At 31.3% G+C, this 27,545-nt stretch overlaps 1 protein-coding gene across 1 annotated transcript; it reads left to right on the plus strand.

The window, feature by feature from the left end:
• Positions 1–8,881: 8,881 nt before the first annotated feature.
• On the plus strand, positions 8,882–14,330 carry LOC139514531 (histone-lysine N-methyltransferase, H3 lysine-79 specific-like). Its single transcript, XM_071303891.1, has 3 exons — positions 8,882–9,001; positions 9,828–9,878; positions 11,753–14,330. The coding sequence occupies exons 1-3, from the start codon at positions 8,992–8,994 to the stop codon at positions 12,973–12,975; spliced, it is 1,284 nt and encodes a 427-aa protein (XP_071159992.1). The 5' UTR covers positions 8,882–8,991; the 3' UTR covers positions 12,976–14,330.
• Positions 14,331–27,545: the final 13,215 nt, after the last annotated feature.

Raw genomic sequence — 27,545 nt, forward strand, 5'->3', positions numbered from 1 at the left:
AAATTCTTAATTGCGACGTGGTTAGAAATTATTGTAACATGCTATGAATAATGAAAATATTTTTTCAATATGTCTTAGAAACATGCACACTTTTGTTAGCACTGACACGTTACAGTGTGATAAAGGACCAATAAATTTCAATTAGGGGATTTTTTATGTAATATGTAGGTATATACCTTTCTCTTAAAGACAAAGTCATACTTTGTTTATTGGAACATACAAAAAAATAATGATATTCGTCACCAATGGCATTTGAATCGCAGTGACAGCATATATACGATTTTCTCTTGGTGTATTTTTCCACCGACCAACTTCTATAGGGATTTTGATGTTTGAACATCTAAATTTACTGTAGATGTATCGATCTGCCACTTTAAGATTGAGTAAATATGGCTCTAAACAAAACATTGTTTTGTATGAAGCATAAAACACACCTCTAGATGAGTTTGTCATATCACCAGATAGATTCTGTCCGAATTGATCAACCAATCTCTTTTTTAATATCCGAACTTTTGATATCACCCTGCGCATTCCAGACAAAAGAAAATCCTGTATATCTAAAATTTGTTTCAGGGAAGATAACCATTTAAATGAGTATTGGCCTGAGTTATGTTAGTTATACATTAACTGATACAAGATCCCAGATAATTTGTTACTACCGCTTTGCACAAGCCTTGACCAAAAGCATAGTAGTTTAGTTTTGATATTAATTTTAATGGAAATCTGCCAGTTTCCTCATATACCATATAGTTTGGTATTGTTGATCTAACATTCAAGACTCTTTTTAGGAAACTCAAGTGCACCTTTTCAATCATGTCAACATTTTCATAACCCCAGATTTCCGACCCATAAAGTAAAATTGGAGCGACCATACAATCAAATAGTCGAAACTGCAGATCGGAAGGGATGTTTATATTTCTTAACTTATAGTATAATGCATACAGTGCTTTTTGTGATTGTTCAACAAGTTCTTTCTTTGATAAATTAAAATTACAATTGTATCTTATTAATAATCCCTGGTTATTATAACTTGGTGAGCTGTAACTCCTCGCCCCTTAGCATGAATCTCATATTTCTTTTACGCTTCGCCTTCTCAAACACCATTACTTTTATCTTTAATCAATGTTTACATTTAGTTTCCAGTCAGTACAGTATTCATCAAACTTGTTTAACATTATTTGTAAATCGTTAGCTGATTCTGCCAATAATATTGTATCATCAGCATATAAAAACAAGAAAATTCGAATATAAATGCCTAGTTCATTTAGACAGTATTCATTTACCTTTTCTAAACCTGTTATATCATGCTGAACAAAATAGATTTTAAGATCATTAAGGAAAAGAGAAAAAAGAAAGGATGATAAGTTTTCACCTTGCCTAACTCCAACTTCGCACGGAAAGAAATTTGAACAACTCGAGTTATGTCTTATACATGATTTGACATTAGAATAGAGGTTATAAATAGAGTTAAATATTTTGCCGGTTATGTTACTAGAAATAAGCTTTTGCCACAGTCCTACCCTCCATACAGTATCAAAGGCTTTCTTGAAATCTACAAATGTACAGAATAAACGTTTTCCAGAGAGTAAATAAATTTGAATCAAACAGTATAAACTAAATATATTATCAAGTGTGGAGTACCCTTTCCTAAATCCCGCTTGGCATTTTGAAAGTAATTCTACTTCTTGTGCAAACTTGTCTAGTCTGTTATTTAGTATAGCTGTAAATACTTTACCTAAACATGATACCAGTTTAATACCTCGATACGAGTCAGGATCGTTAAGAGCTCCCTTATTCTTATAAATGGAATTAATAATTCTCATTGACCAGATTTCGGGTATAATCCCTGTGTCGAATACAAAATTGAACAATTTTACGTAAAGAGGTAAACATACAGACATGGAATTTTTAATAAACTCGTTTCTTATTCCATCATATCCAGCGGCTTTGTTATTTTTTAAATTTTTAATGAATTTGATAGTTTCTTCCTCGGTAATAGGCCCATTTAAAATTTCGTCGAACTCATTTAACTCTAGGTTAGGTAATTGAAACTCTTCCTCCTCATTTGACACACTTTCGTTAAGCTTCTTAAAATGTGCATACATTTCTTCTAGTGAAATTGGACTTTCCTTTTTTTTGTTTCGGAGAGAATCTATTCAAAACTTTCCAAAATTCTTTCGGGTTATTTGTTGATATATTACGACGTATGACGTCCGTTATCACGGAACTAGTAAATACATTTTTGTTTAGGGGCCAGCTGAAGCACGCATCCGGGTTTGGGAGTTTCTCGTTGCATTAAAGACCCATTGTTATTCAGGTAAAACGTTTAAATACGGTGTATATACATTATATCAACATGATACAACATGAAATCAACATACCCAGACAAAGTTCGCTATCTTTTTGCATATTTAGATTTTTCTTCATGTCGGGTTATATAACTATCGGCTGACTTCGAAGGAGGTAGTTCCGAAAAAAGAAAAATCACAAGAAAACTGAACTCCGAAGAAAATTCAAAAAGGAAAGTCCCTAATCAAATGGCAAAATCAAAAGCTCAAACACATCAAACGAATGAATAACAACTGTCATATTCATGACTTGGTGCAGGCAATTTCTTATGAAGAAAAGGGTTTTAAAGCCATGGATAATTAGAGGTATCTGGTTAGTTATACTCACGAAATGCTGATACATAACAGCGAATCCATGCAGTTTGAATTGTTTCTTTTTGACTTTTTGTAATTTTGATATTCGTTTTGTAATAGGTAAAATAACAGAATTAGGGTCAAATCGGTGATCATGAGTTTGACAGAAAATGCCCCTTCATGAATTATCAATCACCGGCCAAAAAGTTCAAAATAAGACTTGAATAAAATATTGACAAAACTATTCTTTTACAAATGTAGAAAAGAGTTTGAATACCAATATTTTCGCCAATAACTTTTTTAATGTCGACTCCAAAATACACTTCAGATCTTATTCAGTGCAAACACTTGAAAGTTCCTGTCTGGTTTCCTTGATCAGTTGTTGATTTAAGAATTGTTATATTGTAGTCAAACTTTCATTTCAAAACTAAATTTCTTTACAAATTTTTAAAAGATTAAGCACAAATCCATAACAAAAGAGCTATGGGACATTGATTAAATCTCTGGTATATTTTTCTTTGATTAACTGTTCACCGTAGATATTGTAAAATTGCGCAGAAATAAAAGAGTAAGGGTTTGACAAATTCATATTTGAACCAAACTATACGGTACTTTGTGAATGGTAATTAATTTGTCAATAAAATCAGCTTTTGTGTTTTAAGGATAAAGTTTACATTGATTTAATCGATTTCAACACAAACATTTAACGGTTAAACTATACAATAGGAAACGGAAAGTAAAAAGACTTAAGTTAATTCTGCTCGCCGCTTCTGTTTACATAAGGGTCCATAACTCTACAGGATATATAGCGGTGTGGCGAGAAGTGTGTCGGAATTGTCATCTGGTATTAGTCAACTTTAAGCTACTATATAATATAAGTATTGTTATATTAAATCAATTTATTTGTCCAAGAGTCTTGAATTATGAAAATCTATGCCAAATAACATTATTATTATTAAAATCGGTCTCTTGCAAAGTCAAAAATCAAATTCTTTAGACATCGGACTAAGTATATCAAACACAAAGATACAAAATTAAGTGTATAACACCACAGCTGTCAATCACTATAGATTGTATACAATGCCACTATCTATCAATACATTACTTAGTTTAAGGCCACTTGCAAATTACTAAATCATATAGAACGCCACTTTCAATCACTAAACTGATATGCTAGATTGTATCCATCACACTTTCTATCACTCATTTTTACACAATATGAAATAAGAAGATGTCTTGATTGTCAATGAGACCATTTTCCACCAGTGAAAGGAGAAAGAAGATTTAAATAACCATAGGTCATCGTAATTATAATCTTTGTCAATGAGCAAAATTGATACCGATATTCCGATATGACAACATGGTGAAACAATTCAAACGAAAAACAATCCGGCTTAAATTATGACAAGTTATAAACGGGAACAAAAACAAGTATGACAAACAGCAACAAACACTTTAGTACAGTCTCCCTATTTCGTCAGACAGAAGGGCTGATCAGACCAAAAAGACCTAAAGTATAGACAAATCAGGACAAGTAATAAGAGCTGTGCACGAAGGAGACATATCCATTGATTTAAAAATTATTTACAATATCTCATAACAGGAAATTTCAATCAAACATTTCCTATATTTACATGCAAATATCGAAGTACTGGTTACTGGGCTGGTTAAACAAACTCATCAAAGATACAACTTTTATTTTTCAGAAACACCAAAAAAACGCGTTTCGTTAATTATAGTTTAATGTAAGATTATAAGATGCACTAGAAAAAAGTCAAACGGCCAAAACAATTAGAAAGCACTGAAAACCAAAAATTCCAAAAGGTTTTACATAACATAGAAAGTTTATTTATGCTTTGAAGGACACACATTTGCCTCGGGTTATTCCTAATATTTATTTAGTCAAAATTGACGGCATAAATGAAAATTGCAATTGCAAGAGTGCAACTACTTTACTGTTTATAACTGCTGGGACGAAGCGTCCACTAGCAGTGGCATCGACCCAGTGGTTGTAAAATCTTATCAAAGATACATATCATTTAGGACATCATACTCGTGTTACATCTACATTAGGACTCATCAGTGGAGCTCGAAAAATTCGGTAAGGGTTTTTCTCCTTGTTGTAGGCCATATGATTGCCTGTAATTGCTTACATTTACTGTATTTGAGCTCAGCTGGATATTTGTCTCATTGGCAATCATACCCCATCTCCTTAATCATATAAGGTCATGTGTGTCCTAGGGTAAAACAGTGTTACCAATGCTTTTAGAACTTAACGAATGTTGTGAATGACCAGATCAATGATAATAATATCGTCAGAGTGCTGACTACTGGACTGGTTATACCATTGGATACCAAACGTCTATCAGACGTATCATTGAATCAGAGCATGTAAAAACTCATCAACATATTAAGTTCTTCAATATAGCACGTCAGCCACACATTTCGATAGTGGCTCTGGAATAAAAACAACCCAATGCCTATTACTAATATAAAACTTGTGTTATATAAATTTGCAAAATTAAATTTCTACCGGTATCTAGGATATCACTGACAACTTTATATGGTTCCCGTTTTTTTTTTATCCTAAAATTGTTTATTTCAATAAAATAATTCAGATGATAATGGACAAGTTATAAAACAGAATCAATGACAATAATATACAATTTTGAATCTTTGTTCAGACTGTACGTAAATCAACAAAAAAATCTTCTCAATTATGATTTAAAATACGGGTAACTACCTTACAGAAAGTCCTATTTATTGATTTTAAATTATCGATACTGCTTTGTTATTTAGGGTTAGGGTTAGGGTGAAGGCAATTCTTTACTTCAGTGGGTATGTGTCATTGTGTTTTTTAAATATATTTTTTTAATTATTTTTTTTGTGCTGGAGAGTTTTGGGCTTCATCTGTTCTGATATTCATTTTATCTCTGAATGTCCTTTTCTGTATCAAAAAAATCAATGTGGTATTTATCAAAAGAAAGAAAGAAGATACCAAAGGAACATTCAAACTCTAAACTGTCGATATTAAGCTGACAACGCCATGGCTAAAAGAAAAGACAAACAGACAAACACAAAACATAACATAGAAAAGTAAAGACCAAGTATCACGAAGACAACCAAAAACTGGAGGTGATCCCTGGTGCTCCGGAAGTGTTATTGTGTCACCCGTCATGTTCATGTAAATACAACACGGTGATAAGTATAATTTGATGTGTCACATTCGGGGAAATTGGCACTTTGTTATAGTTACGACAATTGGAATATATTCGTCGTCATCTTTTAAACAGATATTCCATAACCTACTCGTGATGGCGTTCTTGAAATATACGTAGGGATGATTTCAACTACACCACTTGTAACTTTTGTTTTTTATCGTCCTTATGAGCAGCAATCCTCTATCAAGGAAATCATGCTAGGAAATATCAACCCAACCCTGGAATATCAACTTGGAGATTTATACTCCGTATGCAGGCGCTGATGGATTGTTTCAACATAGAAATGGAAAGTTCAACATTTGGAAGCTGAAATTATCTCAATTGTCGAACAGTTTTGTTTCCAACCGACCCTCATTGTCAACTTGTGGATATTAGTCAAGATATGACGCATATAACGGTATCAGTTTTCTCAAGTTCGATTTGATAGATGCGATCAACAAAGTCACCAAATTATATTTTCAGTACGGTGACCTATAGTTGTTAATGTCTGTGTCATTTTGGTCTTTTGTGGATAGTTGTCTCATTGGCAATCATACCACATCTTCTTTTTTATATCATCTACTTGACGTCATAAGTGGAAAATGCAGTTAAAGTTTCAAACTATAAAAGAAAGGATTATGTTGGAGAAGAGTCAATGTTGTATCAAATATCTACGAAATTTAAGCTGAATAAAAATCATAAACCTTTTGGAATATAAAAGGTTGGTGGTACTCTTCCAATTACGTATGAAAGACAATGTAAATGTGTTTTGTCTTCTTCGTTTTAATGGAAAATTAATAAATATTTATTTTGTTTTTGCATGGAAGCGCTTTTCTGGATTCAACTAAATCAAGAATGCTCAAACATAAACATTGAAAGCCAGGGCTGTACAAATATGTAGAAACGATTGGACCAACATGGATATAAAAATAATAGCCAAGGTTATCTATCAAAGTCAGCTTTGCCTGAGGGAGTTGCAACCATAGTTTCTTAACCATCTATATATATTAATTATAAATTATTCTTATAAACAGGGAATTTTAAAAACGAATAGGTGGGTATTATTAATCATGCCACTACTGCAGCAATGAATACTGAACTAATGATACACTCGGTAATAACACTCTTACTGGGGCTAACAAGAATAACTGTGCATCAACTCGATTTTACATTCATTTAGAACGCTTAAGCATAAACTATTAAAAAAAATAAGGTAATCATTCCTATTTCTAATAAAAATTAAGTCCCATTTTGTACTAGAAAGTGACCTGATCACACTGTATTATTATTTGTACTAAAACATATATACTTTTATTGGTTCTGTTCTTTAACCGTCTATATTTCATTTATTCACAAACAACCAAATTTTAAAACTATTTAAAGCTTTATATTTGAATCAATACCTAACTTTCGTTGATTTTGTTTTCAGTTTTCAATAAACAGTCGTGACTATATTTTCCATTTAGTATTGACACGTTTGACTTTTATACCCTTTATATACGAAAGCATTTCTCTGTTCTAATTGAAAGAATTGGTTCTGCTTTGTTTTATAAAAATGTATGGCCAACGTAGCTTTTCGTAAGGAGGGCTAGATCCATCTGATTCAAGCAAAACATTCTCTGAATGTGACATTATCAAATGCTAAAATTCTTTATTGTTAACATATTTTTTACGATTGGAGGACATTTTTCAACAAACAATCGGCTTCTTATGATAATCAACTATTCTTCTCTTTTTCTGACTTGTTCCTTTATTCATATAAGTTTGATTTCACAAGGTGCTTCTTGTATATTCAGTTTCACAATGTTTTTGTCTAATGATATTATCCTTTTGCCTCTCTTTTGTTAACATTATGAAGTAGCGAGCACATTTTGATCCTGTTTTCCTAATCATATGAAGTGTGTCATTTCCTTGTTGAATTCAGTGGCTATTCTGTAGTTAGCTGTACTGTGCATATTTGTCATGTATTGTAACGACTGTATGCTGAACTCTAGTTTTCGTCTTATTTCGGATTAGTGTCTCTTTTTCGTTTCTTTTTATTTATACTCAATATGTTAATATAGCACAGCGCACCGTGCTAGCGAAATATGATTGGTCGACGTTCCATTGACGTGAGAAGGCTATGGTTAGAAGTTCCTTCCTGCTTTTTCTTTTTTTCATTTAAAACCATCCACAAAAACAATGACTTGTCTGATCAATAGGTAAACATGTATTGATTGGTTAATTATTCCAATAAGTGCATGTTAAACTTACAAATGCATTAACTAGTATGTGAATCAGCAGTAAATAGAAATATATTTCTAAATAATTAATTTTTTATTTTTTTTTTAAACTTAAGGAATATATCCCCCATTCAAAACTCTGATTCCTTATCCTGATTTGGATATACTTTAGGGCCATTGGTTTGAATAGCTCTTGAATGTGTGTAACATGTGTATTATGTTTGGATTTTCAAATATTTCGGGCTCGTGTAATAAAATTGTACAATAAAATTTATTAACAATATAACTGACATTAATTGTCATGCAAAGTTTAATATTAAGTAATAAATTACAATGGATCAACAATGATAACTTAGAATCAATGTTGGTATAATATGAACACATTTAGAAAGAAGAACATCGCCCTAATTTATTCCTTTGATTGACTTTAATTAAATTCGTTTGATTCGCTGATAAATTTGTATCATTGTTTAACTATGATATCTATTTCTATACTAATAAAAAAAAAATGAAAATTTTAAATAAATTTCTTTCTTATTGGTATATATGATCATTGTAAATGCATAATAAGAATTTAAACATTTTTGAAACACATTTTAGAACAGTATTTTATTATGATTTAGCAATTTTACGTGATAATGGACATGAAATTTAGTGGAAATTCAACTCACGACAATGACTTGTATGAAATCTTCAAATTTCCCTTGTTCCTATCAATCAATGTTATAAACAATTAATGCCTTCGGCACTTTTGTGTTCTCTCAGTTATGACGGTTAAAATGCATGCAAGTACGACACCTTTTTACGTCATAGTAAACATTCTATTTCCTTATATCCGATTTTGTGTTTTTGATTGTATATAATAAGAGAAATGTTTTACAAAATTTAATTTTTCAATAACATATTCGGAATTTCAAATTCAAAACTATGAAGCGAGGTAAGTCATTAAATGTTTGATCGAGAATAAAATATTTAAAAGTATAATGAAGTATATCTATATACAATAAAGCTAGCATAATTCTTTTGAAAAGACCCCTGACTCTACAAACTTATCATTGATTTACAAAATCCATCTGTTTATAAACGGCGAAATAGATAAGACAACTATGCAACACTATGGTTTAGCTTCTTGATTTTACACCGTTGAAAAGTCGTTATTTGTCAAGCTCAAAATCTATAAGTTTGCCTTTAAAATTGTTCTTTTTACTATATTATTCTTTATTGTTCTTATTGGTGCCGTAATCATTTACATACTCCCCCTTTTTTAATAATGTCTCGTTGCCATTTAGACAACAACAAAAAAGATGCAGGGCCTATTTATTCGTTATAAATATTAATCCAACTTGGCTTAAAGGGTCAAATCTCAAAATTGTCAATTACTAGTAGAAATTGAATCTTAAAAGTCCATATCATACTTTTAAAATCATGTTTCAATTATTCAACGTATTTCGATCAGACCACAAATGTTATTCAGCACTTCATACTGCTTTTGAAAAAACAATTTATACAGAACTGCATATTTAACATGTATTTGCATCGAATGACGCCTCTGAAACAACATTCATGCTATGTATAGAAGAGAAAAAAAGATCCTTGGTAGATTAAGGTAAATCTGGCTACAGTTTTACAGACTCGGTGAATATTAGAAGTACACAGAACTATGATTATCACATCTTTAATAAGAGGCTCCTTTTCTTTCTTCTTATTTATAACATCAAATTTTATTTCAAATATTCTGATATAAATGTTTTTTATTATTTCAGAAATAATGATTGTTCCGTTTGTGTATTTAATCACCTTCCTGCCAGCATTAGGTAAGTCAATAGATAGAATCGGTAAGAATTCATATTGAAATGTCACTCATTTCAACTAATAAAGTTTCAGCTTAAAATAATTATAAGCTAATAGGAGATTCATACATATAAATCAAATTCATAAAGGGTTCTGCGGAACCATGCGTCTCGCCTGCGATCGCTGTTGCTAGAGTAAAATAGCTATGTTGATCGACAAAATTGATACCATATATGGAGGTGTGGTATGAAAGCCAATGAGACAATTATCCACATAAGACCAACTGACTTAGATGTTTGCATAAACTTATAGATGGCGATTTTTTTTTGTAAATTCTTTTATTTCGAAGAAACTTATTTCCATGTTTCTAAACTTTCCATGAATGTTTAACAAAAGAGGGACGAAAGATACCAAAGGGACAGTCAAACTCATAAATCTAAAACAAACTGACAACGCCATGGCTAAAAATAAAAAAGACAAACAGAAAAACAATAGTACACACGACACAACATAGAAAACTAAAGAATAAACAACACGAACCCCACCAAAAACTAGGGGTGATCTCAGGTGCTCCGGAAGGGTAAGCAGATCCTGCTCCACATGTGGCACCCGTCGTGTTGCTTAAGTGATTACAAATCCGGTAAATAGTCTAATTCGGTAGGTCATATTCATGAAAGGGAAGGGGATTGTAGTTACGACGTAAGGAACATATCCGATATCATTTGTGAAACGGTTATTCCATAACGGTCAACCAACTCGTGATGGCGTCCGTAAAATTTACGAAGGGATGATTTCAACTTCACCATTTGGAACTCTTGGTTTAATAGCTTCCTTGTGAGCAGCAAACCTCTATCAAGAAAATCATGATAGGAAATGCAAGCACGGGAATATCGTATCAATTGGGAGATATATACCCCGTATGCAGGTGCTGCTGGAATGTTGCTACTTAGAAATGGAAAATTCACAATTGGAAAGCTGAAATCATCTCTTTTGTCGTAAAGTTTTGTTTTCAACCGACCCTCATTGTCAATTTCTAGATGTAAGTCAAGATATGAAGCCGACTTAACTGTATCTGTAGTATCCTTTATCTCTAGTTCGATTGGATAGATGCGTTCCACATAGTCACCAAATTTTTAATTGTTTAGTGAAAGAACATCATCTATATAGCGGAAAGTAGAGTTAAAGGATATTGCTAACTTCTTATCGATGACTAAGTCATAAAACCCGAACTGTAGGTAATATTTATTCAAAGCCGGGTAAACAATTAAAAATAGAACATACTCTTTGAAGAGCTTTTAAACGATAAACATAAACATGATCAACACAAGACATAACACAGAAAAAAATCATGTATGTACAATACGTATTTGTTTCCTGCAAAACAAACTCAGTCAGTTTATCATGAAAATACAGAAGCATGACACAAGTTTATTTTCTCAAAATTTACTCTAGATACTGTCTTCTGATCATAAGTTTCACAAATGTCCTCGTAGGGTTGACAAGGTAATTGATGACTTAAAACATAAACCAAAAACTGAACTTAAGTTTTGATTCCGCCGTAGACAAAATGAAAGATCGCTTTGTCTCGCTTATGCGACAACATTTTCCAGACAGAAATAAACAAAAACAGTATAGCATTTCTTTTTGGCGCATTTAAACAATGAGAAATAGAAAATATCAAAACTGAAAATAAGTGTTCCAGACCTGGGCCGGCGTTAGAAAAGAGTTAAATGTACTTTAGATCCTATTAATTTAGTTTTACTGTATCTCGCGTCTTTACAAAATGAAAAAAAGGAAAAAGTTTTAACATTCAATAATGCAACATCTGTATTTATGTTTTAGCCGAAAACTCACACATATAACGACGAAGCATCTCAATTGAACTTTTACTTTTCAGCTGCAAATATTATACCCCTCGATGCTCCTATACCAACGTCTCCAAACAGCGACAGTACAAGAATTGTAGCATCGTCTTTCGATCACCCGCCTCTTTGGATAGATCCATTAGCTTCTGGTACCTTTTCTCAGTCAAAAACTCCATTTTTCAACTGGGAATCTCTTATGTCATCAAGTAATATAAACAATTTTCCACAGACTGGGGGAGATATAACCACTTTTCAGCTCGGGGAAGGTATACCGATGGACAGCGTTCAGGTTGTTGAGAATGTTGGGCAGATCACACAGGAGATAAGTGCAGCTGTTCAAACGGATACTAAAATCGCTCAACAAAAAGCTTCCTTAAACAATTTGTCTAATATGAATAATGTAAATAAACCTTTACATGAAATCTTGGATCTAACAAACCCCACAAGTTCTGTTGGAATGTTAGATCAGGATGCAACAAGGTTTAAGAATGATATGGGTATAGATCCTAGATTAATGTCTTCGGATAATCCAGCAGCAGTAAATCCTAATCTACTTTCACCAGACAATCCTACTCATGCTGATCTGATCGACTTTATGATTGCAAAAGATATGGCACAGGGAACAGAGAATGTTATACAACAAAAACCAACTGAAAAAGATCCATTCGCTGTAAATCCAGAACATGAAAATATCTTCGAAAAAGTTCCTTCACATGATGTTTTACCTCGCATCGAAACAAGCTCCAGTCGTTCGTCGCCTCCTGATATTACTCCAATAGGACAGGAAAATAAAAACACAAAAAAACAACAGAGACAAATGAAACAAAAGCAACGCAAAGCAGAGAACAAAGAGAGGAGAAAAATGCAACAGCAGCAACGGAAATCTAAACAATTAGAACGTCAGCAACTGCGACAGATACAACAACAAGAAAGAAAACAACTTCGCAAACAACAAAGACAAGAAAGAAATAAAAAAACAGTTGCTGAAAAATTAGCATTACGGCAACAAAAACAAAAAGCGAGAATACAACAGAAAATAGAAAATCAAATAAAGAAACTGGAAAATTTAGAAAAAGTTGGTCTTAATCAACAGAAAGCTGGTGTTGATAATCAAGCTTTTCGTGTAAACAATAAAATCAAAAGACTTAAGTCACGTAGAGCCCCGAAAGGTTCAAAAGGAAAATTCAAAAGAGGAAAAAGGACAAAAGGTGCCGTAAAAAAGAAATCAAAGGGAAAGGGAAAGCCAAAAAATTAAACAAGTATATGAAATAGACGTTTTATCATTACATTAAATGCTATTGTATAATATATGTACTTGTCTTGAAATCCAAAATGAAACATATTCGTTTGATCAGGTGATAAAAATGAATTGTATAAACTTATAACAAATTGTTTCAACACAATTTACAGTAATTGCGTGTTTATTTAATTCTTTTTTAAATTATTAAATTATTATGAGATTTCCATACATGTTTATTGTCGTTATTTTTCAATACATTGCAGAACTGAATAAATTATTTGAATATCCCGGTTTATGTATAATTGGATTTCTCTAATTATATCAATCGATCTATACTGGAATATCGTTTATGTATTTGGTATTGTTATCTTCTATAAATTATTATTTCTATATTATTTTAGACTATTGTTTTATCTATTTAGACCGTGTTGTTAATATTAGCATGTGCCAAAATTTCCGTACATGATAATTGTTAATCACATGTGTACCGTTACATTAGATTGTATAATGTCATAAAAACAAATGTCAAGGAATGATATACTCAATGTATAATCAAAATGTTTACCAACATTGAACACTCATAAATGAAGGACGAAAGATTCCAGAGGGACAGTCAAACAATTAATGTCATTCAGAACTCCATAATAAGCTTCTGTTTTCAAAAACAGTATATCTTTATATTTTTCTAAAAATAAGTACTAAAATATTTGAAGTATAAAGTAAAATCACAAAAATACTGAACTTAGAGAAAAATCTAATCGGAAAGTCCATAATCGCATGGCAAAATCAAATAACAAAACACATCAAAAACGAATGGACAAACATTGTCATATTCCTGACTTGGTACAGGCATTTTCAAATGTAGAAAATCATGTGGATTAAACCTGGTTTTATAGCGCTAACCCTTTCACTTTGATGACAGTCCCATCAAATTCCGTTATATTTACAATGATGCGTATATTTCATTACTAAAGTACTTATAATGTAAAAATAGAAATGTTTTAGATTGAATATAAATAAAAAACATGGTTTTTAAATCACATAAATGAAACACCTATCTACGATTGATATTATTTTTACTTTGCAACCATTTTCATTTAAAATTTGACTTGCAGGGAAAATCTTGGTTTCTGTCTCTGTTCTAAATCACGTTCAGACAGCTGCTCTTATTGCTTCATTTTGAACTGTTATTTAGAACAGTCCTTGGACAAATATATCATAATGTGCTTACGGTTCTATTGTAGAACTGTTGTAAAACTTCTCTATGCTAGAATATTTCTGACAATTGCTGTTATAACTTATCCTAATTGTACAATATCATTATGTATAACCTGTTTTAGTCCATACGCAAAAATTATATATTTAGAAATTATATAATTGTTGTTTACATTAATTTTTACAGCCCTTGATAGATACCGCTGCTGGTGGACTACCAGTACCCAATGGTATTATCACATCAGTAGTCCGTAATTTGGTTTAACAAGAACAAGACTTGTGGCAATAATAAATTGCTTAAATCTGCTATAAATCATGGAAAATTTTGGGCAAAAACTGACGTAACAACACAAATAATACAAAATAAAGGGATCTTTACTTCGTAATTTATAATGTGCCAAAATTTATCTAAAAAAAAAATATTATATTATAACTATTTTTATGTGATTTGTAGTATATCCGGCCAATTTTAACATCCCTACGTGCATCTACCACTTTGCTAATATACTGTATCATTCCATCGCGTTAAAAGTAAAATCACAAAAATACTGAACTACGAGGAAAATTCAATCGGTAAGTCCCTAATCACATGCAAATGACAAAACACATCAAATGAATGGACAACAACTGTCATATTCCTGATTTGGTACAGGCATTTTCAATTATAAAAAAACGCATTATCTAAAAAAAAAAAAAAAAAAGAAAAGGGAGAAATTAAAAAAAAACAAACTTGAAGGACTTTGTAATTTACAGTTGGCATTTAAAGTACATTTAAATTGGAACCAGGCCAATAACAACTAACCATACTAATTTGAAAGCAACAGAGACTCATTTTGACAATTAATGTCATTAAGTACTCCAGGCCAAAATATCTTTATTCCCTGGGTTCAGAGTTATTAGAAAATCCGTACTGAAGTTTTTCGGTGTTTTTATTTAAGCACTTATGTAAATCAACAGTTATCATTTTAAAGATCGACTTACAAAAAACATTGTAAGTTCAAGTCCTCATTCTGCAGCAGAAGCAACAAAAAACATAAAGCTGTGGCCTTTGAATTCGGGATTCACTAGCCAAAAGAAAAGTACCGATTTCGTAGATTTAATCCGGAAAAAACAAATTATTTTAAAGGCACACCACATTTCCGGCTGTGGGCACTGCAGATGAAATAGTTAACACAGTTGACATCTGCTGTACACGATCGCAAAATCCATTGTCTTGTGATCGAATAAGGAAACGTTGACAATAATCTGCAGCAAACGATAGCTAAAGCAATTGTGTTAATGGCAGTCGGCAACACAGATTATTTTGTTTCAGCCGTACAGAGAGAGGTAATTGAATGTGTAAGAAAACGATGACGGATTAAATATGTATAAAATAAGTAGATGCAGTGTATTTGCGAAAATGGGGACAACTGTCCACCAAATTAGAAAAGAGGTAAAATTAAGCAATCATAAGAAACCATATATGGCCTTCAACAGGGAGAAAATCCATACTGTATTGGCGACAATAAAAGACCCCGACATTAACATATGAAACATTTCAATTGAGAAAACAAACGGCCTAATTTACAACAAAACAGACTGTAGCTCAGCAAATCGCTACAACGACTGAACTGCAGGCTCCTGACTTGGGACAGGCACATAACGAATGACGCAGTGTTAAACATGTTGCTGGGACAGTGATGTTACAGTACAACATATAAGAACAAACTATAAAAATCAGTTAAAAAAGGCTTATCAGATGGATACATGTAGAAATACATCTAACAAAACCATAAAGTGGACGTCAATGGGTACTTGTACATCCCAAAAGCAAAAATATCTGAAAGTACTCGCAGTTGATGACATCTAGTTTAAAGCCAATAAAAACTAATGAAAACAAATCCTTTATCTAAGACTGAATATTAATGAGTACTCCTTTGTTTTCTTTTTAATGACAACTTAAAGGAACGTCATTATTATATAAAAAAAAAATGACATGTTCATGTTTATTGGAAGAAAAAATCTGGTTAGTAATGGTTGACCATTTATGAAAATTCGCTATGCGGTACATGCGGTATAATAAATTGAAATATTATGAATATACAACACAACTCTTGACTATGGTGATGCGTAATATCTATGTGAGAACGAGACATATTAGAAACAGAACAATACATCAATAAAAATATTTGTTTAGCTAAAAAAAAACATGTATGATTAAGCATGACTTTTTTTAAAATCTTGTACTTTTAATTTACATGTTATGACGCCTATCAAAAATAGTAGGATAATTACTAAAATGTTTCGAGAAGGTGTTTGGAATGACTGGTCATATTACGTAGTAGATTTTAAAACATGTTCTTGTAGAATAAATCATTTGAATATTAAGTAAGTTATTGTTTACATAACCAGCATTTACTATTATGTAATATGGATGTTGCATAATTTCACAAATTCAAAAATACAAAAGCATTTACTGAATTATAGCATGATCGAAATATATGAATTTTTTTGAAAAGTTATTAAGGACTCCATATCTATATGCAGTATGGCTGAAAAAATATCCTCATCTTCCTGTCCTAATTTAGCATTTTTATAGAATGGTTTTGGGGTCTTTGTCATGCTAGAAGCGATAGTTGAACGGTAGCCCATGCATATTTTGGTATAAAAGTTAGACGATGTGGTATGATTGCCACCTAGACAATCCTCCATCGTAGTTGTTTAATCAGATTTCTAACAATCTTTTCAGTATTTAGTGTTGTGCTATCTTTAGTTTGTCTTTCTTCTTTTATTTATCATGGCTTTTTCTGTTTTTTACAATTTTTGATTGCCCTTTTAGTATCTTCCCTCACTTCTTTCTGGTATCTACTCATATTTCAGAGTATTTTTTTATTTCTAGAATGAACCGAAAGAGTCTTTTCTTACATAGATATAGCTATAAAAACCTTATTTTATCTAACACAACATGAAAAAGTCAAAATCATCATTGCAAGATCCCTTATAACATGTATAACAAGTATAAATCCGTAGAATCTTCTAACATGTCACAAAGTTCAATTAAAGTTCAAGGAGAAATCGGATATTTATAATCTGTCTTTTTAGAAGCTTAAAGAATCGATATTACGAAAATGTTTATTGTGGGGTCTTTTAGTCCATTAATTGCATGAAAGAGGGGCGAAAGATACCAGAGGGACAGTCAAACTTATAAATCGAAAATAAACTGACAACGCCATGGCATGTGCCATTTTAATATCGTATATTGCATTATGCATTCATCTATTCTTACTATCTGCGTATCTGAAAGCACTTTTTAGTTTTCTTGAATTACTTTTCTGTTCCTTTGTAGATTTGCAGCCTTCTAGTCTTCTGTCTGAATTGCTTGCTAAAAATTGGCGTCCGTTAATTTAGTTCACTCGGTCAAACGACGGCTAGATAGTGAAACGCCGCACAAACCCACCTTAAAGATGACATCAAATCAAATCCTGATTGGACAGTTCATCATTGGCCTACCGACAATTAACGATTCAAACCGAGAATACAACATTTTCCCGGTATTCTTAGCGAAACGCATGAAAATATAATTATCTTCACTAATTCTTAAAAGTGAAACATAACACTTATGAAGTGTTTTCTTGTTAAAGGAAGACCACTCGAGTTTGTTAATTTACAATGTACAGTAAGTTTGTGAACGTTTTACATATAGATAGATATACAAGATAAAGTGTTGCTACTTTCGTTTTAGCAATTCCTTGATAGAATATCAAATTTTCAACCCAATTGGAAATTAATTAAGCACTACTAGACAAATTAATGTAACTACAAATTTTACCAAGCTGAATTATCAGTGCTTTCAGATGAAGTCAAAGCAAATAAAAATTATTTCCGGAAATATTTTGATGTCATGTAAAAATCAAGACGTGAGAAACCTATAAATTTTAAAACAATAGTTTTATACAGTAGTGATAAAACAAACATAATTTCGGGTATTTTGAAATCTTTTTAAATACCTTGGAAAATAGGTAAAGGTGTTGTTGTTTGTTTGTTTTTTGTTGTTTTTTTTTTTTTTTTTATCAAAACACATTATTCACAAAACATTATCAATAAGGTTAAAATGAATGCAAAATCATATAAAGGAGAAGGGTTTATTTTTGTATGCCAATTTTGAGATGGAACACAATTTTTAAATCACCACGAAATAGAGGGATATTTATTTGCCATGGATAATTATGCTAACAATATTTGTAATGAAGTCGTCTTTTTTTATTTAAATAACGTTATTGCTGATATCATGTTTTTTTTTTAACAACAACAAAAAGATATTACCCTGGTAACATATTATCATCTACATTTTTTTAAAGCCATACTTGTCGGACAAAGCGAACAATTTAAAATAAAATAAGACCCATATACCGTAACTTGATTATATCTAAACAAAGTAAAACCTATCAATATTAAACATATGCAATGTATTGTAATGTATTAACAATGTAACAACAATGTAATAACAAGTATAATCGAATAGCAAGACTGAGAAACTCCCAAAGATATATCACTTCTAATTTATATACTTAAAGAATGTTTGGTTGGTCTCACAGAAAATTAAACTTGCAGTTATATTTTTATTTATTGTATTCACCATGTGTTATTCTAAGTAAACTCCATTCGTGCACGGAAACTAATTCGTTAGCCGAGGATATATAAGAACCGAATTAGTTGAAGCACTATATGACAAAATATGACCTTAAAATAGCCAATATAAAAAGATAGTCAGCAAGCATAGATATCGACCTAGTGCTGTAAAATAATGAAAACAACAAGTTCAATCATTTCATACATCCGATGCGCTTTTCTTCAATAAACTGTTTGATTTTGTCGCATGAGCTACTTATACAAAAGGGACGAGAGTAAAGAAACATCTTAATAAAATTAAATGGAGACCTTACGAAAAGAACTTGTTCTCTTATAGTTGAAAATTAAAGTATATTTTGATTGAAACCAGACAAATAACAACTAACGGTACCAATTTGAATTCACACGAGACAATTATTATCCTTTCAGCACTTAAGGCCAGAATATTTTAAATTCCCTGGGCTTAGAGTTATCAGTAGATTCTCTGTGAAAGTATTATGGTATTTAGTTAAAAGCAAAACATAATGTTAAATGGTGGAAAAAGACAAATTTACCATTTGCATTTTGAAAATCGACTAACAAAAATCATTTTGCAAAGTTTACGTAATCACAAGTCCTAATTCTTCAGCAGTAACAAAAGCATATGCCTGTAGCCTATGAACTCGGGGTTCCCTAACTAGAAGAAAAACAACAATTTCATAGTTTAAGAAAAAGAAATAATTTAAAAGGCATACCATTTAACCGGCTATGAATTTAGTACCACAGTAAGCATCTGCTGTACACGATTAAAAAATCCAACGCATTGTAATCGCAATCGGAAATGTTGACAATAATCTGCAGTTCAAGATTGTTAAAACAAGTATTTTAATGGTCATCAGCAACATATATATAATATAATGTATCAGCCGTACAGATAGATGGTTAAAGGATTTGAAAACTATGACAGATTCAAAAATAATTTGTTTTCTTAAGGATCACAACTTTAAGGAAAGTCACAATAGAAATCTCATTTTCATGTGAATTGGAAGGAAAACAATCTGGTTGAATATGGTAAAATCTTTTAGGAAAATATGTTATGCGGTACAATAAATTGAAATGAAATAGTTTTAATATTCTACTACGCGATGCTTACATTTTTTTATGCCTTATATCTAGGCGATAACGCAACATATTAAATATAAATCAATATAAAAAATCCTTGAGATGAAAATAACCTGTATGACTAACCATGACATTCAGCAATTAAATTTATTTAAAGACGACCATCAAAAATAGTAGGGTAATTATAAAAATGTGTCGACAATGATTTTGACTGTGAAAATGACTTACTAGTATGACGTAGTAGATTTAAACACGTTATTGTCACATACATCATTTGTTTTAAATATTGCTTAAGTCAAGGTCTATATGACAGTAATATGTAGTTACGTCACCAGTATCAGCTGATATGAAATGTGTATTTAATAGTTTATACTGCAATAAAAACAAGGGGATAAGCTGAATCATGTGTGACTGTCGTCTGCTTATCTGACAGCACTTTTTGGTTGTCTTCAGCGGTATTCTTTTCTGGAATTCCTCAAGATGTGTATTACATAACTTATTCATGTTTTCAACAAATGATCCTATGTAGACTTTAAGTTTCTTTCTGTACTTCAGTCAGAATTACTTGCTACAAATGGACGTCCATTAGCTTACTCCAACAAACGACTGCTAGAGAAAGTGAAACTTTCACAGAAAACCATCTTAAAGATGTCATCCAACCAGTCCCCTAATGGGACAGTTCGACATCAAACTACTGAAAATTAACGATTGCATACCGAGAAAACACTTATACTGATCGCAACGCGGGAAAATATTATTTTCTTTTCTAATACATAGCACTTTTGATTATATTTCTTGTTAAAGGAAGACCACTCGATTTTGTATTAAAACTGATAACAAATGCATAGTACGTTTGTTTTCGTTTTCAGATAAAAAAAGTGTTGCTTCCTCCTTTTTTGCAATTCTATAATATCCAAATTTTTAACTCAAAAGATTAATCTATCAATACGAGACAATTAAATGTAACTTCAAATTTTCACATGGTTAAAGGGAAATTCCGCGATTTTTTACTTATCATCTAATTATGTTCATCTTAACATAAAAAACACATTTGCAAAGTTTTAAATTTATATTCCTTCTAATAACGGAGAAAATCAAGTATTTGTAACTTTTTTGGTTGAATTCTCGAGTGGGTCGTGACGTATTAGCCCGATTTATTGAATTCTGGGAAAAAATAAAATCTGTTTAACTCTTATAGCTTATCGACAATATACGTAATTAAAAGCGCACAGCTGACGAATGGTCGAAGTTATAAACCACAATATAAGAATGAACGAAAGTGAATATGCATATATATACCGTTTTGTATTGATTGAATTAAACTCCTATAAAATTATCTCTAGTAAATGTTTTTGAATAAATTTAATTAATTATTGTTGAGATTTTTTTCATAAAATATTTATTGAACATTTTTACTGATATTGAACTGAAAATATTTCAGTTCTATTTACCGTTATTGTTTTGATAATCATTTCAATGCAACTAATGTGTGAGCAGAGTGTGTATATTATTTTGTAAAGGTCACTGTATATTTCTCGGCTTAAGGTCAATTCGTTTACCTTGTAGCTATTTAGCCGCAGGTGTGAGTTCAAGCGTACACAGGTATAAATGTTGTTATTTGGAAAGGATAAATAGAAAGGATTAGAGTATATGCTGTCATGATGTTAATACACTAAGATTAAATACACGATGAGAATAAAGATACAATAATTAAATTGTGTAAATTAATTGAAAATAAAATTCAGATTCGTAATTCCGAAAGTGTATAAAAATAAAAGGAAACAATTTTTGATTACTTTCTTAGCGGCAATTGGCGTAAAGATTCAAATATGAAGCAAAAAATAGTAGTTTTAATCTTTAATAAAAACTAAATGCAATATTACCCAATTTGATATACCATTGTACATCTGTTTGATATCATTGACTTTACCGGAATTTCTTAACTTGTATTCAAATCTGGCTGTGTTTAAATGCTAATAAAACTATTGCAATTTTAAAGTTTTTAATTGAAAAAAAATACAACATACAACATGCATAATTTTTTTTTAGTTTCTTTTTAACATTTTATTCTTACATAATTAAATTCATTTGACAATCATTTACACGAACTTTTTGTGAAAAGAATACTAATTATCTAAGCTAAGGCATTATATCTTTTGAGGATTTTTGAGGATTTTTTTTTAAAATTCTATGATAATAGTTGTGCAATGTTGAACATGATAGCCGTCATTAATCCAAATAAGTAATACAGTTGTTGTAATAAAAGTTATACTTTAGTCATGCATTACAGATATTGACGAATTTATAATAGTTCGTTCATACATCGTTGTTCATGAAACAATCATTATTAGTATACATGTAAGTTTCCTGACGTATAAGAGCCATTGAGGATGAGCTCCAGAAAAATCAGACTAGTTGCGTTTCGTTCGTTTGTTTGTTGGGAAAGGAGAGGAAATGCAACCGCTTGTACAGATAAACGACAGAATTACCATACAAGCATTTATAGTCAACACAATCAGAAAGAGTTCCCATCGTTAGACGGGGAATATGAAGGCTTCCAAGAATGAACAAGTGACATGTCTAACTCTGAACAGTTAGAGAACAGACTATCGACATCGAACGCTTGTTCTTGATATTTGAAACTGTATGCATATATATACGTATACGTTTATGATATAGTGATGAGTTCTGACAAAAACTAAATTCCTTCATGGTTATATCTTGCCATACGTTTATATTGGTTTGTAAGGTGATTACTCAAAATCGTTATTTGAAAATCCTGTTTGTGAGATGTAGATTCATTTCAATACAGAAATTTCGTCTATATATTTCACAAGTGTATAACACGGAGAAGCTCTGAAGGTTCATTACTCCCATTTTGTTTGGGTGTGAACCATCGATGTTTACAGCAATATCAAGGAATAAGGTGATGATGGTAGAAAGAACTATGGGCGTCATGTGGCAAATATTACATGCATATCGGACAATGAGTTGTCAATCTGTATGAAAAGTTTTCCAATACAACCATATTATTGAGAAGGAATGTTTACATGCTATACTCTCGTACTAGTATTACAGGGTTCTTGTGGCGTTCACCTTAGACACACATCGTTTTAACGATGTTTAAAAAAAGACAGAACCAATTTAATGTCATATTTCCCTATTTTTTAAATATAACTAAAATTCTTTTATCTGACAAGAATATCCCTATTTAGCGAACAAGTAATTTATTCTTTTTTCGGTTATTGAATACCAAGAAAGAAAATAAATCCCGAAATTAATTTGAAACTTTGATACTCAAAAGTTTCCCAGCAAAATATTCACATCCCCTGGGGATAATTAGTGTTCGTCCAGTGGCATATATAACAATTGTGATGACGAATTCCTTCCATTGTTTGAGAACAATCTTATTGAAATATAAATCTGTGATTTTCCTAGGTCCACAGCTTCAATGAACCAAAGCAAAAGTTATACATCGACCTGTATTTAAATCAAATTGGTTCTCTTCTTCTTTTGGTATACAACTGTAGTCTATCGACATTCGATGATTACATACTGTTGGCATACGTTGGCTAGTCTATTTACAACACTTTTACCCCTATTTATTCAAAATATATGTTTTTTTCTTATGTTCAATGTATACACGTATATATTTTAAATTGCGCTATAGTTCCGTAACTTTATATCCAGTCGTATAAACGAATCGTCGGCAAGTGCGTACATTTTTTTAAATCAATATTTCTGGTCTGTTCCAATCTGTCCTTCACTATTGACAATGACTATATATTACATTTTCCCAAATTCACCCTTGGAAAAAATATTTAAATAGATTTTAATTTCATCAAATCTTATTTTTTGGGTATTATTTATATATTATGAATTATATTCTTTACACCAGAAATGTTATTTATAAACAAGCGTATGAGTTTAGTAATGACAAGTAAGACAGAGTTGTATATTATACATCTGATAGTTCAAAATGGAAAGTTATAAGTTATAAGTTATCAGCCGTGTACACTGATCAATACCTGCAGAAGTGAAACGATGCATGAACTTGCAAGCCCGACAGGAAATCGCTTGAATACCTGGACGTGTCACCTCACACCCCTCACAATACCTTTGGAAGTAATACCTTTAGCCATGCTGGTGATCAGATAAGGGAAGATCAAAATATATTTGAAAAAAGTTTATTACTTTAAAGAATTATGAACAAATTAGATTTTCGAAAACAATTTTCACGGAACACTTATTTATGATTTCAACTTTGACTTTTCACCTAATTCCAATATCAACAGTTTAAAAACAACAGACCATGGTAATTTAAAAAAAAGTAAGAATATTTTCCGTATCAAGTTAGTTAGTCGTATTAAACAACCGTACGATTGACAAGATATCGACACGCAATTACGACTACATCGGTTACTGTAGTTTTGTTTCTTTGTGGTTTATAGACATATCGTTTTTATTCATCGGGAAAGAAGACAAGATGGCGGATCTCGGAGAATTGATACTCTAAATTTAAAATCGATGGTGATCGCTTATCTAGCGGAATAAAACTTTAATATCTATGAATTTGAACATTTTTATACAGAATGAACATAATATCAATTTTTGATTTTTTTGCGAAGTTTCCCTTTAAGTATCAGTGATTTCAGACGAAGAAATAGAAAATACAACTTATTTCGGTGTCATGTAAAATTTAAAGATTTTAGAAACCTATAAATTTTCAATTAGTTATTTGTATCTTAAAATTATTTTAAATACCTTGGAAAATTATTTACCATTGTTTTTTTGTTTTTTTTTGTTTTTTTTTTATCAAAACACATTACTTTTCAAAGCAGTGTATCAATTAAGGTTAAAATGAATGCAAACTCAAATGAATGAAAAGGGTTTATTTTTGTATACCAATTTCGAGATCGAACACAATGTTGCAAGTGCATGAAACATTGAAATGACGAAGCGGACTGATATTTATTTGCCATGGATATGTAAATAATATTTGTAATCAAGTTGTATTTTCTAATTTCTACAATGTTTGAACGCCAAACTTGCCGTACAAAACGAATATTTTAACATAAAATGTGACCCATACCTTTACTAGATTATATTTCAAATAAAGTATCAAATCTCAAACATGTATGTAATGTATTGAAACAATGTATTAACGATGTTATACCAAGTATTATCTAATAGAAAAACTGACAAACTCCCAAAGATATATTTCACTGCTAATTTACACACTTAAAGGATGTTTGGCGGTGTCACAGATAATTCAACTTGCAGTGATATTTTCAATTTATTGTATTCACCATGAGTAAACTAAATTCGTGTACCAGAAACTTATCTTAAATATGATACCATGTTAGTGGAGCATACGTATATCATTTTAAGGAAAATTCACTCAAGTCGATAAGAATCTAAAAGATAAAAAATGAAAACAACCAATTGAATAATTAAATGTGTACAACGCGCTTTTCTGGATTTACCGTCATCAGGAAAGCTCAAAGCCGAATATTTGAAAGCCGAGGATGTATAGGGAACGAAACAGTTGAAGAGTTATATGAGATGAAAATGCCTATAAAGTAACCTAATCCATCTAAAGTCAACCTTGCCTGTGGGAGTTGAAAACTTAGATTCTTAAAATAAGTTCAATAATATGAACGGATAATTTTAGAATACTGTCATAAACCCATATACATTCAGGATCCTACTTCGTCAAAATTATCTCCCCATTACGCCAGTTCATTTTCACAATCGTAAAAATGGAAGCCATTGTAGCGATGACGCGCTACCAATTTTGCTCTTGGAAACCGATAAATTTATCCACATTGCACCAATACGATCCTTATATGTCAGTTATATTTTAAAAGACAAATGTATCAACTAGCTAATGAGCATCAGTTAATGATATTGTCTGCATTGATTCAACTTAAAACTATTGTCTGATCGGTTGTTAGGTGGAATTTTCGAAAAATCATAAACATTTAAAAAAAATCTAATTAAATATTTCGTGGAAGGGCAGACTAGATTTTTTAGTGGTTGAAGACTATAAACCCTAGTTATCACACACAAAAAATTAGAATTTTTCGAAGATATGCATTTTCATCATCCAACTTGTAAGACTGTCGTCAAGTACTTTCAGTAAAAAAAAATAGCTATTCGAACACACCTTCCCTGTTTTTGTGACTCATTAGATAGGTATTTCACTTGACCCATATATTTCATCTTTTAGTACTGTTATTGTTTTGTGTTATAAAGTCAACCTGTAGCTTTAATATATAAAAATGATAGAATCTGAAGCGAGACGATGTATAAAATATTCTTACTTTGAACGATATCAAGACAAAATACTCAACTCAAACACGCCCTAACATAAAAAGGTGCACTCGATTTTCTCTTTTCGATACAATTGTTACCTATTTTTTGGAATTTTTTCTTCAGTCACATAATAGAAGGGCAGACACGAAAATTACTGAACTAATAGATTGATATCTTTTCCGTCCGTGGTAATTTTTTCAAAAAAATCGGGGGTTATGCATTTTTGTCATCCAACTTGAAAGATACCCATGTCGTCGACTTGATATCTAATTGTTCTGCTTAACTATGTACTAGATAAATTGAAAACTTATGCAAATGGTGTTTTTGAAATAAAACACCTCGTAATTGAGAAGAAAATTGCAGTTTTGTTTGTTTCTATTAACTTTTTAAAAATTTGTCACTATAGTAAACAATACAGTAAACATTTATCGCCTTCTCTAATAGAGAGCCTCGATTCTTTTGTTTTATTTCAACCTGGTTTCCGACTGTATACTGAGCTGATTGTTCCCTCGGAAACTGATAGTCCATCAGCAGAGATATCGACCCAGTGGTATAAAAAATGAAACACGTCAAAAAACGTCATGCGTTCGAAAAGCTTTTCTGTCTTTTATTTTGTGACATGAACATTGAATAGGGCCAAGAGCGATGTAACATTTGATATTTTAACTGTAAACAGCATAATATTCTTCATTTTTACAAGTACAGTCTGCCTAAGTTGTTTTACTGTTCTTACTTTTTTTTTTACCTTAAAGTACGAGGAGACAAGCTTTGACTTTTTGAAATCGTTGCTTGAACGTGTTGTGTCCAGTTATATCCCCTACTTGTTAATGATTTGAATAGATTTTCTTGTTTGGCCTAAGTCAGTATGAGGGGATTAACCACGTTGTATAAATCGCAAAGAAGCAACTGCTTCGTGCTGAAAACATCAAAACGTTTGAAAGATCTATTGGCTGAATACTTCTACTGAGTATTTGGTTCAATAAGAAGTTTCATCTTTTAATTAATCTCATCATGTTTACTTTAATTGAACACATTTATAGATTTCAATCTCGGTTATGACAGTTTTAATGTAAATTTCAAGCTTGTCGATAAAATAAAGAAAAACACTTGAAATTTGATATGAAAATTTTTAGAGAGTGAAGAATATTCATAGGTTGATTTGAATAGTTATTTTTTTGTGATGATCACGATGGTGTATTGTTTCGATCATTCAGACGCTTTGTATAAATGAAACGTGCTCAGCAATATTAGCTCTGCATCATTGGTCTGTAAAAGAATGTATTTCACCAATAATTAACTTACGTTGATAGGTGATATCCACTGGGAAAAGTGACGAAATTCAC

The sequence above is a fragment of the Mytilus edulis genome, chromosome 3 (assembly GCF_963676685.1).
Source record: "Mytilus edulis chromosome 3, xbMytEdul2.2, whole genome shotgun sequence".
Lineage (NCBI taxonomy): Eukaryota > Metazoa > Mollusca > Bivalvia > Mytilida > Mytilidae > Mytilus > Mytilus edulis.

What these genes read in the sequence shown, in the direction of transcription:
- LOC139514531 (XM_071303891.1), top strand. An exon ending in CACCTTCCTGCCAGCATTAG is followed by an intron (nt 9,879 to 11,752) that starts GTAAGTCAATAG and finishes TTTACTTTTCAG; the next exon opens with CTGCAAATATTATACCCCTC.